The sequence below is a fragment of the Trichosurus vulpecula genome, chromosome 6 (assembly GCF_011100635.1).
Source record: "Trichosurus vulpecula isolate mTriVul1 chromosome 6, mTriVul1.pri, whole genome shotgun sequence".
NCBI lineage: Eukaryota > Metazoa > Chordata > Mammalia > Diprotodontia > Phalangeridae > Trichosurus > Trichosurus vulpecula.
This window is the reverse complement of record NC_050578.1, coordinates 211,653,739-211,672,419: the sequence shown is the minus strand read 5'-3', so window position 1 is coordinate 211,672,419 and position 18,681 is coordinate 211,653,739. Positions and strand designations below refer to the sequence as shown.

At 33.7% G+C, this 18,681-nt stretch overlaps 1 protein-coding gene across 1 annotated transcript in view; it reads left to right on the top strand.

The window, feature by feature from the left end:
- NSD2 (nuclear receptor binding SET domain protein 2) overlaps window positions 1-18,681 on the top strand; it is a 119,303-nt gene that overhangs the window by 75,801 nt on the left and 24,821 nt on the right. Inside the window, 6 exon segments of the mRNA XM_036763050.1 lie at window positions 7,559-7,690; window positions 8,286-8,409; window positions 12,328-12,528; window positions 14,172-14,351; window positions 14,804-14,960; window positions 15,122-15,327. Of these exon segments, the coding sequence (XP_036618945.1) occupies window positions 7,559-7,690; window positions 8,286-8,409; window positions 12,328-12,528; window positions 14,172-14,351; window positions 14,804-14,960; window positions 15,122-15,327 (1,000 nt within the window).

Genomic DNA, 18,681 nt, shown 5'->3' with positions numbered 1-18,681 from the left:
CTCCATTTGATTTTCTTAGAAACATCTATCATAAAATATTTGCCCTTTGAAGGGTTGTAAGCGTATTAGATGAAGGTATGATAATACCTCACTGATTCAAGCTAACAAGTCAGAAGTGTTTTTTTAAATCCAATTTATAATTTTTTTAAAAGGAAATGTAATTTTAATACTTTGAATACACAGTAACCTGCATACTTGAGTAACGTCAAGTAGAGCATCTGTCTGGCCTTCTTTTACGAATGGACATTATTTAGCATACACCTTTTCTCTAGTAGCCCTTATGTGCTTTAAAATTTTGTTCCGAAGTTTTGCTTACTAGCAAATAGAAACAGCATTCTTATGTATTTTACATATGTTAAGGCACTGGAGGAAATTCAGAGTTTAGGTAAAACAGTACTTGTCCTTTGAGAGCCTACAATTTGATTAAAAATAAGAGACAAACCCTGATAACTGTGATATGTTGATAAGTATTTTAGAGAGTTGTTAAGCAAAGTTGATTGTTAGCTCTTGAGTTTCTAGGGAGCTCTGGGAAGGACTCATGACGGAATTCAGCTTTATTCATAGATGTTACAAGTTACACTTCAACCCTGTCCAAATGTATCATGAATTCTTAATTAGTGGTATAAGTATACCCCATGTAATGTTGTCCTAACCAATGTCTTTTTACGTAATACATTATAATTAAATCCCATCCTAAAATTATGAAACTGTGCTATAACCTTGTTTGACCAGTCATCTTTGTTCCTATGGAACTATTTAACTTCTAGAATATTGTTCTGAAAGTTTTTAAATGGAATTAGTTAACATTACAGTATACAGTTAACAAATTTTATTCTATTCATCTATTTTTCTTACTAGTCTATATTCTAAGAAAAAATCTGGCTAGTTTACATTATATCTAATTTACTTTAAAGAAAATATGCTAGAAAACCAGGAACTTTTTTTAAGTCAATAAAAATAAGCAAAGGACACATCTACAAAGTGTAATGTGTAATAGAAAATTCAATTGCCAAGAGATTTGCATTATAATCATTATTCTGCCCTTGCCACATGATTCTGACAAGTCGAGTCTGTTCCTCATTTCTAATTATGTTTGACTTCTAATCTATGACTCTTATGTGTTGAAGTCTAATTTCATGAGAAAAACAAGTCCTTAATGTTGTTTGTTTTTTTTTCAGGGAATTAGAGAAACACAATCCCTTCATGGATATAGTAATAGTGTACTGCAGCTTTCTTTTGTAGGTGAATATTTTGAGATAGCAGGGAGGCTTTAGCAACTAGCCAAGCTAAACTGAAGCCTTAGTTGCTTAGGAAATTTGACTCAAATTGTTTGTTGTACCATTGCTGCAAACATGTTGATAATATTTGTTAGTAAAGTTTACTGCTAAAATGATGATATTATGGCTAAAGCAATAGCTTGAAAAAACTTTTTTAAAAGTGTGGCTAATTCCACCTAAATCCTCTTCCAAAACCAATAAAATGATTGACCTAAAATCATCCATGAAAAATTACTCTTAAATGTAAGGATTCTTGCATCCTCACCTAATTACCCAGGCTTTTCAGCCATACATAAAAAAAATCACATCTAAAGCTTGAAGAGACCTAAGAAGCTTTTCTAGTCCAACCCCCTCGTGATATCTGATGAGGAAACTAAGGCCCATGGAGGTTGTGACTTGCCCATACAGGTCATATGCATCAGATGTGGGATTCAAACCCAAGTATTCTAACGTCAGGGCCTCTTAAGTCCTTATGTATGATACTGACTACTTCACTCGCTTTCAGGTGCCAAAATTAGGCAAAATGCTTGAATGTCAAATGGTAACTTAACCAAAACAATAATAATTTACTACTAAAATGATAGTATTGTAGCAAAAGCAACAGCTAGGGAAATCTAATTCTTTTTTTAGAAAAATTTTACAAATGTCACAGAAGTTCTATTCCAAAAGATGATTATGAGGCCACATGTTCTGGTCCCCATGTTCTTTTTGCAGTGGTCTTGTAAAAGATAGTTTCATTTCTTCCCTCAAAGTCAATATAAGAAAACCCTTTTAAAGACTTTACTGTGAAAGATCAGTCTGGGGGAACATTTTCTTTAAAAACTTAAGGCAATTTTTCAGTAATTTTGTATTTTTTTTTGTATTCTAGATTGGGTGCCTCAAAAGAAACTTTGAAATGATTTTTTTTAACATTAGAAAAGTCTTCATAGATGTCTTCCTTTCTGCATAATAATGGTAGATTTAGAAAAGTTTATAGTGCCTATTTTTACTTGAATTACATGCATGTTGCATTTACTTTGTTACGTATATTTAGCCTTTCCTAATTCTAAATTAACATCTCATCTGAGTTGGCTTAAAGGTTATTTTAGAAAATCCTGTAAGAATTTATAGAGTTTACATTTGCATGACGTTTAAAGGGTTACAAAGTGAAATAGCATTTTTGCTTCTTCTTAATAGCTGTATTTTTTACCCTCCAAATTTCAATTCCATCTAAATCGTTATTGGAAGTGTTCAGGAACAGTGTGCAGAGTAGCAATGAACCAAAAAACGCTGTATAAAACGTTCTCTAATGAAAGAAAATGCCTGCCCTCTAGAAAATTGATAGAATAAGTAGAGTAGTAAAAAAACAAAAACGATTGCAGAATCTAATTAGTGGGTTAATGCTTCTGTCCATCTGCGTTTAATTAGAGGACCAGAGGAAAAGGCCAGAGTTCTGTTTCCTGTGAATCTTATCTTTCTTAAGATAGTTGAAAAACTTTGATATTTTAGAGTTATGATTTCATAAATATGGATGTTCTTTCTATTCAGATTGCAGCCCCTCCATACCTCAGCCTCTTGAAATACTTGTATTTCATTAATACAGTCTTCTATGTGACTGTTTAGGAAATTTATTAATAACACTTATGATACTAGGGGTCTGAATATTATCAAGATATAGTTTACACCAAAAAACTATTTTTTTTCAGCCCCATTCTTTTTTCCCCCTCCTCTCAAAGCAAAAAAAAGTGAATTTTCTTTTGATTATTATATTATTCTATTTGATCTAATAACTATTATTCCTACTTGTCCAGGGTAAAAGATTTATTTTTAGCAAAAGGCAAAAGATGTCTGTTGTTTTTGTTTCACTATCTTGTGTATCTTTCATGTGATAGGGAAAGGAGGGCCTGATGTGTTTTAGTTTAGGGTTTTATATATCTGTTTAAAGCTTCACTTGGTAATTCTCTTTAAAAGTTGTTCTGCAGTCTCATTAATGAAACTTATTTGTTAGCCTTACCTAGGGTTGAGTTTGAGAGCTTCCTCTATAGTTACAACCATATATTTCTATTTATACATATATGTGTGTATGTATATATAGACAATATATATCTTGAATGGTCAGATTTAAAATTTAATCTCTTTCTTTTCTCTTCATTTTTACATTTATTAAATGACTTAGTAAACTTTTGAAGAAAATTTAGGTAGGCTGGATTTTGAACTACAACTACAAATCTGGCGTGCAGTATTTTTTGAAATGATTTTTTTTCATCTTTTTTTTTCCATTAGTGAGGTTAGTGACCATTTTTGGAGAGTTTCTTATTGTAGGAAATTCTAAATATATTTCTTTTTACATTTAAGCGTAATATGGAATGTGGTTTGTGTTAGTAGCTAGATAAGCATGTCTTTTGCTGAGTCTTAAAAGTGCAGCTAGTGACCAGTGAAAAGTATTTGTCACTTTTTTTTGAGTTGTTAATTTTTTAGAAGATAGTGAAACACAAATACTGTATTTTTATTAGAGATTTTCATTTGTCCAAATTATTGAAATGTTACTTGTAATTTTATTGCTTGTGAAAAGAATCAAGAGGTAGCTGGTTCATTTGTGTGTTGCTCTGACATCCTGTTAGTACAGTGGTATGAATATAGCCTGTACTTTTCCACCAAATCTGGCTTGTATAATACCAGAGTGCCACCTATAAATCAGGGTTTGGGGGGATGGTGGTGGTTGTTTTTTTTTCCTTCAGGGAGATTTAATTTTGGATATATTTGGACCAGTAACATCTTATCTAGGTGTTGTTTTAGAGGTTAGATAGAGAAGCTGTGTGTTGTAATGGATAGTGAGCTAGCCTCAAGGCCCAGAAAACCTGGGTTCAAGTCTCACCTCTGACACATAATGGCTGTGTGACCCCAGGCAAGTCATTTAACCACTCAGTGCTTTAGGCTGTAGGTGAGAAAGTGCCAACCTGGATTGGTAGAGCAAACAGTTCCTCACTGGGTGCTCCTTATGACGATTAAATCACAGGTCCAATTCCTATTCTTAACCCTGTTCCTTTTGATATATTCTGAAATGTTACCGGTGACTCTAAAATCATTTGCCAATTCTAATAACCAGCTTTATTAAAAATATTGAATCTGCAGGAGACTTACACTAAACATACAGTTAGTGTGAATCATTTAAGCATCTTAAAATTATTATTAAACTTCATAAACTTATCTTCCCAGCTTCCATTGTAAAATCATAATTTAGTCAGGGATTCAAGAAACCTAATTTGTTGATATGTTCATTGTTTGCAAATTATATAGTAATTGTGATGTAGAAAAATGATTTAGTCCTCACCTTGTAAAGAGATTGGTCAAAAATTTAAGTGGATTTTAATTCTTTAAGAACTTAGATAAAATGTTTTTGCATTAATACCAAATTATTATTGGCAAAATTATTCCTGTCTTAAGTGGCTCTATTGCTTCTGGATAACTGTTTAAATGTGTTACCTATATTCTTTATCAGATTGGTCAGGTTATTTTAGAACATTCTGAAGGTATATTTAAAAGAAAACACTTCTCTTCCCACCCCCAAAAAATTTAAAAATTTTTTAAAAACTAATTTGACTGCTTGACATACCATTAGATAATTTATTGGAAAAAAGTGTTTCCTGTTTGAAGAAAATTGCTAAAAATTAAGTTTTAAAAATGGAAAGAGCTACAAAATCTAAGTACTTAAAATAACTTTGGTAAATATGAAAAGCAACTAGAATAGTTTTTAAAATAGTCTTGTGTCCATTCAACTACTACATTTTTCTTTTTCCAAATGCATCATATTGGATATGGAATAGTTCATATTTATCGTATACTGGGATTTTGGGACTGTGTTCATAGGATCCATAAAGGTGAATTTATCGTTTTCACAATTGGCATCTCTGAGTAAGTAATATTATATGGTAAAGTAGAAGTGAAGTCTGACTCTTTAGTAAAGAAACTATATCCTGTTATTTATCTGTCTACGTTTGCTACTACATTTGCTAGTGGTTTGCTAAATAGTCATTGGAATACAGCTCCCATAAAAATGAATGGAAAAAGAGGGTGGAACACATGGTACAAGTCAGAAAATCCTGGAATTGTACTTTTGCTGATTGTAACTTTGTAAGGTTTCATTTTTATATATTATCCTGTATGTATATCCCCTTCCAAATATTAGAAAATAACTTAATATTTTGTCTTTTAAAGTTTATACATGCATTAAAAAAGTGTATTCACTGTTCTTCCTTAAACACACTTTGTTAATTTTAGGAAATATCTTCTCCAAGTGGAAACATGCTAACTTTTTCTGTAAATTTTAAATAAAAGGTGCTGCTTCTTCCTCTGTACCAGGACTGATGTGTGTTTTCTGTCTCTATCCCCACCCATTTTTTTCTACTTCTAAATATGTTTGGAACTAGTATCAACATGGTTTTGTGGATAAAGCACTGCCAGCTGGTTTATTTGAGAGATTTGGGATAAAGTCCCTTACTATTCCTTATTGTATTTCAATTTCTGTCTCTAAGGTGGTTTGTAAAGTGCTTTGAGGGCCTTTCCCCCCGAAAGCTACCGTTAGCATATAAAGTGAAAATAGCACATAATTCTGTTTGTATTTTGAGAGGCAGCCCCAGTAAGAAAGGATTATTAGCTTGTACCAACATGAACAGGACACTTTGTGTCCTTATGTGTAGGGATACTATTAACTTGATTTGGAACTTTATTAATCATATAAATTCATTGCTGCTTTTTCCATATCTGAGGAATACAAAAGGAATACTAATGGAATAATGGAGAAAAGCTTATTAATGTAAAATACTGAACAAAAGCACATTTTTGTTAGAACTGTAGCTTAGATATAGCAAAACATTTAAATATGTGAAAAATCAAAATTATATTCATTTATTTTAAAATTTAGAGTTAGATTTCTTGTTAATTCTATTCCCATTTTTCTAGAAAATAGTTTGGTAGAATCAGAATAAAAAAGTTATTAGAAAATTTCTTTTAATACTGATTTAAAATCAGGAAAACACTTAGTGATATCCTTAGAATTTGTTGCTAGCATGTCTTACTAAATAATGTAAAGTACATAAACATACAAGTTAAATGATTTGCTTGAAGTCAATCATTGATGCATAAACCTACATAACTGACCAAATTAGCTGGTATTCTTGCAGTGATGTAGACCCCATCACTTAATTCTAAATTACAGTTTTTTGTATTCAGTTTCTTAGATCCACTACTTTACACAATGGTAAATGAATGTTGTGATTTAGGCTCATGTAAAAGCTTCCACATATGGTGTAGAAAGTTTTGTTTTTACAAAGATCATCACGAATCTTTAACAGAAAAGCTAAATGGCAAAAGGTCTCGCTGTTTTCAGTTAAGCATGTAGGAATTTAATTGGAAATCTGACTTTTGAAAAGATTCAGTGGTGGGTGGGGAAGTATTAGCCTAAACTAGATTATGTTTGATAATAAGAGGGTGGTAGGTATAGTATGGCTAAACAAAACTTCCTAGGTTAGTCATGTTATTTGGCCAAGAGTTTGAATTTCTTCCTCCCAAACTTTTCTTTCTTTTTTTTTTAAACCAGAACTGTTAAGTAAAATGGACAGATTTGACTTCACCTTCTCTTCACCTTCTCTCCCTTCAGCTACCCACCCTCTGGGGGAGGTACTAATGAGCTGTGAAATGTCCCAAAGACAAGCATTGGGGAGAAGAAGAGAAACAGAGGACATGGATAATCCACAAACTTGATAATAAGTCTCAAAAACAAAGTTTAATGAATACTTTTAAGAAATATTGGAATATTTTTCTGAACCCCTTTAAAGCTGAGTTTTGGCACAGAAATAAAGCAAATAGGAGTACATTTGTGGGGCTTGAACTTGTGTTCCAAATTTTACTTAAGAAAAAAAAACCAGATACTTGGTATTAACACCTTTTACTGTTTACATTTGACTTTGTTTGGGACTGAAGTGTTTTAGTGGGGAGAGTCAAAGCCCCAGATTTTTAAACTGTGTTATAGTTTGCAAATATAAAACAGTACTGATATTTTTGTTATTATAGTTAGTTAAATGTAAGGTTATTTAAGAATGTTGCTTAATCTTAGGCATAATACAACTTCTATACATGTATGTATAAAAGTTGTCACATTTAAATTCAGTAATAAAGGGAAATGTTAATAAGGTATGGTTTGTAAAAACATTTAACAATAACTAGTGCCTTTTTTAAAGCAGAATACACCCCCTTGTTTCTTCCCATGGCTATAGTGAAATATAATCCATACGCTTCATCTTCAGATCTCAGATGGTCAAGGAGATGAACCTTCAGAGTCCCCATATGAAAGTGCAGATGAGACTCAAACTGAAATATCTATATCTTCCAAAAAATCTGAGCGAGGAACCACAGCTAAAAAGGAATATGTCTGTCAGGTAAGCTGAAAGCTTTCATTCCTCAGTCAGTAATTGTTCAGTGATAATGGGCTTTTGGCCAAACTTTAAATGTCCCTATTTTGCCTTTGTGAAGCCTTGTACTTTGGATTATTATCAAAGATATAATCTACTATAAAACAGGCAGTTATGTTGCCCTAAGTAGTTGTGATCATTGATTTATGCTTGAATCATGCTGAGTGGGAACTCTGATTGTGAGAGGTGAAAAACTGTCATGGTTCAATTATAACACAAGTAGTGTTTTGGTCAGAAGTAGCCCTTACCCATAGAAATGTCTCATGAATTAGACATCAGTGGCTTTAAGCTATAAATTTATGATGCAACATTTTCTATGAATATTTTGTTCATATATCTGACTTGAAATTTCTTAATAAAGACTATATAATTTTAGTTAAATTTGAGATTGGCTAGTCAGTGGCAGTGTTTATAATTGACTGATTTATGAATATTTTGCAATCTATAGTATTTTGCATGTGTGCTTTTCCCCCTAAATAGCAAAGTGGTCATAGGAAGAAAAAAATGGGGAGAGGGGAGAAATCTTTGTATATATTCAACATTCCTGCTTTCTGTTTAAAAGCTTTGCGAGAAATCTGGCAGTCTCCTACTTTGTGAAGGACCCTGTTATGGAGCCTTTCATTTATCCTGCCTTGGGCTTTCTAGAAGACCAGAAGGAAAATTCATTTGCAGTGAATGTACTTCAGGCAAGTTTTTTGTTCAGAGCTTTAAAAAAAAGTTTTTAAAGAGAGAAACTGACAGAATTTCTCTGGTGATAGTATTCTAGATTTTATATATATACATATACATATATATGTGTGTGTGTATACATACATATATATATATATATATATATGATGTGTGTGTGTTTTGAACCATTTCTGAAATTGTTATACCTAAGAAATTAATAGACAAGTAATGCCCTTTCCCCTTGATGTTTGTGCTACCTGTTCCTTTTCCGAGAACTCTCTATCAAAATACTCTAATCCCTAATAACTTTGTAGAATTTTCATCTTATTGCAAGTTGAGCGGTTGCTGTTTGTGCTCTTTTCATCTCTGGATTATGACATTGAGCAATAAATAATCTTATATTTTAAAAAATGGTTTCTTTAAAAAAGATATTTGACATGCTATTTTTTAATTGTTGAAGTAAGACTTATGTATACTTTTAATTTTAGAGTCTTGAATTTTTTGCAGAATAACTTTTTTTCCTTTTAAATTTATTTGTTTTTAGTTTACAACAGTCAGTTCCACAAGCTTTTGAGTTCCAGATTTTCTCCCCCCACCCCAAGAGGGCATGCAATCCAATATAGGTTCTACATATACCTTCACATTAAACATATTTTCATATTAGTTATGTTGTAAAGAAGAATTATAGCCAATGGAATGAACCATGTGAAAGAAGGGGGAAAGAAAGAGTAAATAGTTCGTTTCAATCTGCATTCAGACTCCTTAATTCTTTCTCTGGTGCCAAGACAAACCCAGGAACTATATGAACACAATTACAAAACACTTTTTACACAAATAAAGTCAGATCTAAATAATGGGAAAAACATCAGTTGCTCGTGGTTAGGCCAAGCTAATATAATAAAAATGACAATTTTACCTAAATTAATTTACTTATTTAGTGCCATACCAATCAAACTACCAAAAAATTGTTTCATAGAGCTAGAAAAAATAATGAAGAACAAAAGGTCCAGAATATCGAGGGAATTAATGAAAAGAAATGCTAGGGAAGGCGGCCTAGCCATACCAGATATTAAACTGCATTATAAAGCAGCAGTCATCAAAACTACTTGGTACTGGCTAAGAAATTGAGTGGTGGATCAGTGGAATAGGTTAGGTACACAAGAAATAGTAGTCAATGACTATAATAATCTACTGTTTGATAAACCCAAAGAATCCAGCTTCTTGGATAAGAACTCACTATTTGACAAAAACTGCTGGGAAAACTGGAAAATAGTATGGGAGAAACTGGGCATAAACCAAAATCTTACACCGTTATACCAAAATAAAGTCAAAATGGATTCACCATGTAGATATAAAGGATGATATATGCAGTCTGGGAGAGCAAGAAATAGTTTACGTGTCAGATTTATGGAGAAGGGAAGAATTTATAACCAAACAAGAGATAGAGAGCATTATGAAATGCAAATTGGATAATTTTGATTGCATTAATTTTATAAAGTTTTTGTACAAAGCCAATGCAACCAAGTTTAGGAAGGAAGCAGAAAATTGGGAAAGAATTTTTATGGCCAGTGTCTCTGATAAAGGCCCCATTTCTAAAATAGAGAACTGAGACAAATTTATAAGAATACAAGTCATTCCCCCATTGATAAATGATTAAAGGATATGAACAGACAGTTTTCAGAGGAAGAAATTAAAAATACCTATAGTCATATGAAAAAATGTTCTAAATCACTGTTGATTAGAGAAATGCAAATCCAAATAACTCTTAGGTACCACATCTCACTTGTCAGATTGGCTAACATGACAAAACAGGAAAATGATAAATGCTAGAGAAGATGTGGGAAAATTGGAACACTAATGCGTTGCTGATGGAGTTGTGAACTGATTCAACCATTCTGGAGAGCAATTTGAAGCTATACCCAAAGGGCTATAAAACTGCATATCCTTTGACCCAGCAATACCATTTCTAGGGCTGTATCCCAAAGAGATCATACAAATGGGAAAAGGACCCATATGTCGAAAAATGTTTATAGCAGCTCTTTCTGTGGTGGCAAACAATTGGAAATCAAGGGGATGCTCATCAATTGGGGAACAGCTAAACAAGTTGTGGCGTATGAAAGTAATGGAATACTATCGTGCTATAAGAAATGAGGAGCAGGTGGACTTCAAAATAACCTGGAAAGACTTATATGATCTGATGCTGAGTGAGGGGAGCAGAACCAGGAGAACATTGTACACAATTACAGACACATTGTAAGATTAATAACTTTGATAGACTTGGCTTCTCTCAGCAATGCAAGGTTCTAAAGACAACTCCAAACAACTCATGATGGAAAAAGCTATGCACATCCAGAGAAAGAATTACGGAGTCTGAATGCAGACAGAATAACTTTTACTCAGTTGTCAGTTTAAAAACTAGAATGCTGCAAAGGATGCTTTCTTGGTTTACACCACCTTGGTGGACTTTTAAAAAATTTAAATTTACAATTAGAGCCAAAATTTTGTACAAATAAAATTAACTCGTAGTAAAGAATGTTAACTATCTGGCTGTACTGGAATGGTGATAGACATTCTAATCAGTAGGACATTATTTGAAACTTGGAAATGTTTCATTATAAAGGTCAATACCCATTGCAAGAAATAGTCATGATAACCAAAAACATCTATAAATGATTATCTCAGTTCAGATCTGTGACCTACTTATTTCAGATTAGAATATCACAGAATTCTAATACTACCAGAGAGTTCAGTGAGATGTGACATTTGATTTTGAGGATTTCAGAGAATTCTTTTTAACTAGAGTGAAGCTACATTTGTTCCAACTGTACAGTCTTGGGATTTCTGGTTCATATTTTTCACCTTGGTTCTATTTTATCTATGAAAACAGGGTTTGGTGAGGTCATCTGGCATAGTGAAATAGAGGGGCTGGCCTCTATCTTTGCCACAGACGTACTGACTATGTGAGCAGATCATGGAGCCTCTCAGTGCTCTCAGGCAATTCTCTAAGAAATGAGTTATAGAATAGGTGCTGTTCTCCATTAGTGGGGGGAGTTTCTTCACCAGGAGATCACTCTACCGCTGAAATCACAGCATCCCCAAATCACAAGCAAGTCATGCCTACCCACTCTCCCCCTCAAAAAAAAAGCTTATTTAAAGAAAAGGGTTTGTTAAGCAAATTATGTAATAAAGTTAAAGGAGGAATAGGCACAGAAGTGTTATAATCCTTTGGAGAAACATTTGTTTTTATAAACTATAAATTCTAATGTTTGTTACATAAGAGTCTTATTATCAGATGGTACTTTCCATTGTACTATTAACACTTTTAGTTACTGTATGCTCTTAAGATGTATAAAATTACATTTCTTCCAAAATATTCTATAATTCAGACTTTACACTAATTTAATTAAAGCTTCACCCTTAACTATCCTGTCAGATTTCACAACATGCATAATAGTTCATAACACTTTTCCCTGAGTCATAGTTACATCTCTTCAAAAGTACAAAAGGCTTCCTCAAGAAGTTTTAGTTTTCCCTTCACTAGAGGTCTTCAAGCAAATTCAGAATGACTGCAGATTGAAGTTATTTTAGAATAGATTATTATTTATGTTTGGGCTGGAATTAGATGGCTTTTTTGATCCCTTTAAACTCAAATGTTCTATGACTGTATGAGAAAATGAGCTGCATTATTTTATTCTATGTTTTTCCAGCTGTGTCTGTGTGTTCAGGCTGAAACTTTGAAGAATGCTTCCCTATTACCGGGGCTTAAAGTAGTGGCTAGTTTTTTCCCCTTCCTTCTCTGCCCCACCCCATTTGAAAACATGACCCCCTTGGAAAGGGACCATTGTTAGACTTTTTTTTAGAATGACTTAAGTATTAACTGTAATTTAATTTAACACTAATACTTTATACCCAACTTTCCCTTTAATCATTATTAGGGATTCACTCGTGTTTTGTTTGTAAGGAGAAAAAAACAGAAGTGAAACGCTGTGTTGTATCCCAGTGTGGAAAATTTTACCATGAAGCATGTGTGAAAAAATACCACCTTACTGTATTTGAGAGCCGAGGATTTCGTTGTCCCCTCCACAGCTGCGTAAGCTGTCATGTAACAAATCCTTCGAATCCAAGATCATCAAAAGGTATTTTGTTGTTGTTCAGTTGTTTCAGTTGTATCTGACTCTTCATGACCCAATTTGGGTTTGGCAAAGGTACTGGAGTGGTTTGCCATTTCCTTCTCCAGCTCATTTTTACACATGAAGAACTGAGGCAAACAGGGTTAAATGACTTGCCCAGGTCACACAACTAGTAAGTGTCTCAAGCCAGATTTGAACTCATGAAGATGAGTCTTCCTGACTCCATCCACTGAATCATCTAGCTGCCCTTTAAAGGGCAAAATTAATTTTTCTTCAGATAAGTTTAGTAATATTTTTTGTTTAAAAAAAACTGAAAAAATCAATCTTAGAGATATATAATAGGACGTTTCTAGTCTCACAGGCTTTTTCTTTATCCTTTTGAACATGCAGCACTAGGCAAGTGCAGTTGATAAGCTCCCCCCCCCCCCCAAAAAAAAGCCCAGACCTTTTCACCTTGTTTTTTGTTCTCTTAATCTTAAATGAGAGAAAATATATGGTTAAACATTCTTGGAGTTCTTAAAGTTTTAATAGATTGCTTTCGCCTTAAAAGTTACTGTTGGGGCAGCTAGGTGGCACAGTGAGTCTGTAGAGCACGGGCCCTGGAGTCAGGAGGACCTGAGTTCAAATACGGCCTCAGACACTTGACACGTGCTAGGTGTGTGACCTTGGGCAAGTCACCTAACCCCAACTGTCCTGCCAAAAAACAAAAGTTACTGTTGATTTTTCTCTAATGAGAATTTTTTTTCCCTATCTGAAGACCTTTTAAAAAAAAGTATATGTGACATCTCATGAACAGTTAACAAAGCAAGTGTAGTACTCTTCTCAGCATAATTCAGTGTCTTATCTCCTTGATAATCTACAACTTGTCATTTTTTGTTTTTGTTTTTTCTATTTCTAATCAGAGAAATGGCCCAGCTATATTAAGTATTATTGATACATGTTTGAAATGTCCCAGTGTAATTTAACACTTCTCTCTGCCCCCTGGCCCCAATCTCTGAGAACTTACACATATTTATTTTAAATAATTGGAGTTAATATGGAATGACCACCCTATGTATTTTTAAGTTGTTGCTTAAATACCCTTCATAAAGTTCTCCTCCATTGTTGGATTATAACATAAAGATTATTCTGGGAATTTGAAGGTTATATTAATGGAGAGTACCAGGTCCAGTAACTCCTACCTGGCTTACTGACATTTAAGTATAGGCCTGGGGACAGATTTTTTTTATTTGTTGAAGAATCAGCCTAGCTGAATCAGGACAGGTTTATCACTGGAAATCTGGCTATATCAAGTGATGAATTATTTTAGCCACATAAATCCACGATGACCATATTCTAAGGCAGGCCTATACAACCTCTGGCCCTAGGGCCTCTTATGACCTGTAGGCCACTTGTAGCATGCCAGAGGATTTTGGGTAGCACCCGTAAAATGTAGAGGAAAACATCTACATTCCTCTACTTTTTTCAAGGGCTGCTGCAAAATCCTTTGGGATATCCTCCAGCAATAAGTGGCCCGAGGGCCGCAGGTTGTGCAGGCCTGTTCTAAGACATGGAAAAGTTGTGGTTTGCACTAGGGGAGGAAAGGAAGCATGGATCGAATCAGAGATCTTTGAAGTATCAGTACATTTAAACATTTGTGTACTTGATAGGTAAAATGATGCGATGTGTTCGCTGTCCTGTTGCCTATCATGGAGGAGATGGCTGCTTGGCTGCAGGTTGTTCAGTGATTGCTTCCAACAACATTGTTTGCACTAATCATTTCACTGCTCGGAAAGGAAAAAGTCATCATGCCCATGTGAATGTGAGCTGGTGCTTTGTTTGCTCAAAAGGTAAGGTATTTTTTTGTTTCATTTACATTTAATCTATTGTTCAGATACCTTTTTATCATTCTACTGAAAGTAGTTTTTCAATGCTGTCACTTTATGATTGTCACATTTTTAAAGTGCTAAACAAGCGTATAGTGCAGCAAACAGTACATAAGAATCCTTTAATGGTGACTATTTGCAATTGTCAACAGCAAATACAATATACTAACATTTTTGCACTTGTTGGTACCATGTAAAAGAATATTTCAAACTAAAATTAGAGCAAAATGCATTAGTGGTGTGAACAGTAACAACTTTAATGTATCACAATGTCAGCATTTACAATGTCATTTTTCTTGAATTAGTATTTCAAAGTCAAATATGTCACAATTAATTTTGTTATACCTTATGAGAAGTTATATCAAGACCTAAATTGGAGTAAACAAAAGCTAACTAAAGTTTTCCATTTCACGTAGGGGGAAGCCTGTTATGCTGTGAGTCATGTCCAGCAGCATTCCATCCAGATTGTTTGAATATTGAAATGCCAGATGGCAGTTGGTATTGCAATGACTGCAGAGCTGGAAAAAAGCTTCATTTTCAAGACATCATTTGGGTCAAACTTGGAAACTATAGGTCTGTCTGATGAGTAGAAATTCATGCTGATTATGTCTGTGTGTTTTTCCCCTCTTTTCAATCTTTCTGTTAAATTAGTTAAATTGTGAAAAATATTTAAAATTGCCATTCTTATCCATGAAAGGTTTTTAAATATGTAATTTTTAAAATTTGTCATATAGATGGTGGCCTGCAGAAGTTTGCCATCCAAAAAATGTTCCTCCCAATATTCAGAAAATGAAGCATGAGATTGGAGAGTTTCCTGTGTTTTTCTTTGGATCTAAAGATTATTACTGGACACATCAGGCACGAGTCTTTCCCTATATGGAAGGAGATCGGGGAAGCAGATATCAAGGAATTAAAGGAATTGGAAAAGTCTTCAAAAATGGTATCAAGATATAAAATATGTTGTTTAGGTTTTTTTTTTCTGAAATGTCTTATATTCACTCTATTAATTAACAGTCATCTATCTTTTTTTCTTTGAAACTATATAGAAAAAGGAAATAGAGCAAACATGTTACATTTGCATTTTAAGACATAAGAGAAATTAGTTTGTAAATACCATGGTGAGAGTAGAAAAGTATTAGTGTGATGATTTTTTAGTAGAGTAACAGTTTGTATAAAGTTATGTTCTGTGGTACTCTGTATATTTATGATCATTATTTTCAAGAATTAGTAATTTTAAATATTTTCTGGATTCTTTTATCTTACATATAAGTTTCATATTTATCCATTTTTGACACTCAGAGAATTTGAGGTCAATAAAATACATTTTTCATGTTAGTCTGGTTTTACAGCAAAGGAAAAAATAGAGGTATTGTTACCATACATCACTGTGTTTATAAAGAACATAGTTTAAGCTGCAATATAGTGAAATTCATAATTTGGTAAGATCCTTTATTACAAGGTTTTACTGTAATTGTTTTTTCTTTAAGGTTTGACTGGGCATAGTTAGCTTTGATTCTTATCCACCCCAGTAGGATCATAGCTTTAGAGCTTGAAGGGACCTTAGGTGTCATTAAGAGTCCCACCCCTATAAGACTTGCCCAGGAAGTGGAGTCAGTGACAGGATTAAAATTCCTGTCCTGTGGCTCCAGTCATGGCTCTTTCTACTGTATCTCACTACCTTCCATGTTCTCTTCTTATAATTATGTTCAGGTATTCAAAATCTATTACAGAACTAGTCTACAGTATTCTCTACATTTTTTATAAAAACTTATGAAAGATTTTCCTTCATTCAAATGTTTAGATTCGTTTTTAGGATGAGTACAGAAATATCCCTCTGATTATGAACCCTCATGGGTTCAGTTATCATCTCTATACAGATGACTCCCATATCTACATATCTAGCCAGCCTTTCATCTATCTCCTGAGCTCCAGTCCCACATCACCAGTTGCCTGCTGGACATCTCAATTTGAATCTCTTAAAACATTTTATTGCACTTCACACACACTACATTGTGTCTTCACAAGTTAAACTGGCCAGTTTGTTTCTCTTCAAACGTAACATTCGATCTCCTGACCCAGTGGCTTTACGCAGTCCAGTTTGAGGGCCTTAGATGCTTTCTTTCCTTAGCTTAATTATATCTAGTCGCCTCTAACTCATAAATCTTTCCAAATATCTCCAGTTGTTAATATTCTCTCCCTCCCCTGTCAAAAAGGGCAAAAAAAACCCAGATTTTGTATAGATTTCATATTTATCTGTCTATATTTTCTCTTTTACCTAAGTAAAATGTACACTCCTTAAGGCTATTGTCTTTTTTTGACCTTTGCATTCCTAACACCTTGCATAGCGTCCAGACCTAATAGATACTTAATAATTCCTGTTGAATTAAATTTGTTTAAGGATACAAATAGGGATGAGACTTATGATATCACTGATACTGCGAAGTTCAAAAAGAGGAAAACCCCCTCTACCAATGCAGATGGGCACTCTCTCTGTAATTTATAGTCTTGGAGAATGACTTAAACCTCTGAGAGATGGAGATTTTCCCAGGGTCACACACTGAAATGTCATAAGTAGCTCTCTTTTCAAGGCCCAGTACTTTGTCTGCTAAACCATCGATGACTTCAGAATTAGATTTTAATATTTTTCCAAATTTATGTGCTACTACTGAGTTGTCAGTAACTAAATACTGATGTTACTAAAAAGAGCAGTTTTAAAAAGTAGAAAATCAATAATAAACCCAAAACATACCCAAAAGAGGAATTTAGACAAAGTAGATCTATTTAATTATGTAAAAGATGCACAACTACAAACCATATATGCAGAATAAGAAAGATACAGACTAGGGGAAAAATATTTGTATCAAACACACTTGATAAAATTCTGGCATTTAAAATCTATAAGAAATTTGATCTAAGAGCCATTCTCCAGTAAGTAAATGGTCACAGAACATAAACAAGAAGTTCTCCAAAGAAAAAACAAACTATGAGCAATTATTTGAAAAAGAGATCCAAATCTCTAATTTGAAAAGTGAATTTGAGAATTCTAATTTGAGAAGTGAAAATTAAAATAGCTCTGAAATGTAACCTTATAACCATTAAGTTAACAAAGACACTATTAGATGAGAGAATTCAGTGCTTGTGTAACTGGAAAACTTAACATGCTAATTGACTTGTGATGCTGTGAATTGTTTCAGTCTTTTTGGGAATAAATACAGAATTACATAATAAGAGTTACAAAAGTGTTTGTAGCAATACCACTTCATATTTTATACCCTAAAGATGTTACTTACTGACAATGAAAAAAAATAATATGTATAAAGATAGTCCTAGTTGCAGTATTTGTATAGCCAAACAAACCTTAGAAATAGACAAGTACCCTAACAACTTGGAAATGATTGAGACAAAATTATAGTGTATGAATATAATGGAATATTAGTATGCTGAAAGAAAGTAGAAATAGGAAAAATTCATAGAAAAAATGCTATGACTTAAAGTAGAGAAGGAAGAATTAAAGGGAAATGTACCCAATATCAGAGCTATCTATGTAAATAGAGACAACATTAAGAAGCAATAAAGTCTTTGTTACATACGTAAGATTATTTTGTTCTATCTTAATAAAGTTAATATATGCAGGTTTTCAATCAGTAAGCATTTATTAAGTGCCTACTCTTCTAGGCGTGGTGCTAAGTGCTGGGAATACAAAGGCAAAAGACAGTCCCTTACCCTCAAGAAGCTTACAATCTAATGAGGAGACAGTATGTAACCAATTATCTACAAACAAGCTGTGTGTAGGATAAATAGGAAATCAACAAAAGAAGGAAGGCACTAAAATTAAGAGATATTAAGAAAGGTTTCCTATAGGAGGTGAGGGTTTTAGCTAGGAAGCCAAGAGGCAGAAATGAGGAAGGAGGACATTCCAGGCGTGGGACAACCAGTGCACATACTCAGAAGATAAGGAATATCTTGTAGGAGTTACAGCAAGGAGGTAATTTTCAGAGTATATGGGTTGAGTGAGGTATAAAATAACTGGAAAGGTTGGGGGAGTATTATGGGGGATAAATTATGAAGAGCTTTGAACATCAAACAGAAGATTTAATATTTTGTCTAAGAAGTGACAGGGAGTCATTGGTTTACTGAGTATGGGGGAGAAGAGTGATGTAGTCAGACATGCACTTTAGGAAAATCACTTTGGTAGCTGAATGGAAGATGTTTGGAGAGGGGAGAGACTGGAAGCAGGCCAGCCCAGCAGCAGGCCATTGCAGCAATACAGGCATGAGGTAAGGAGGTGGAGCTG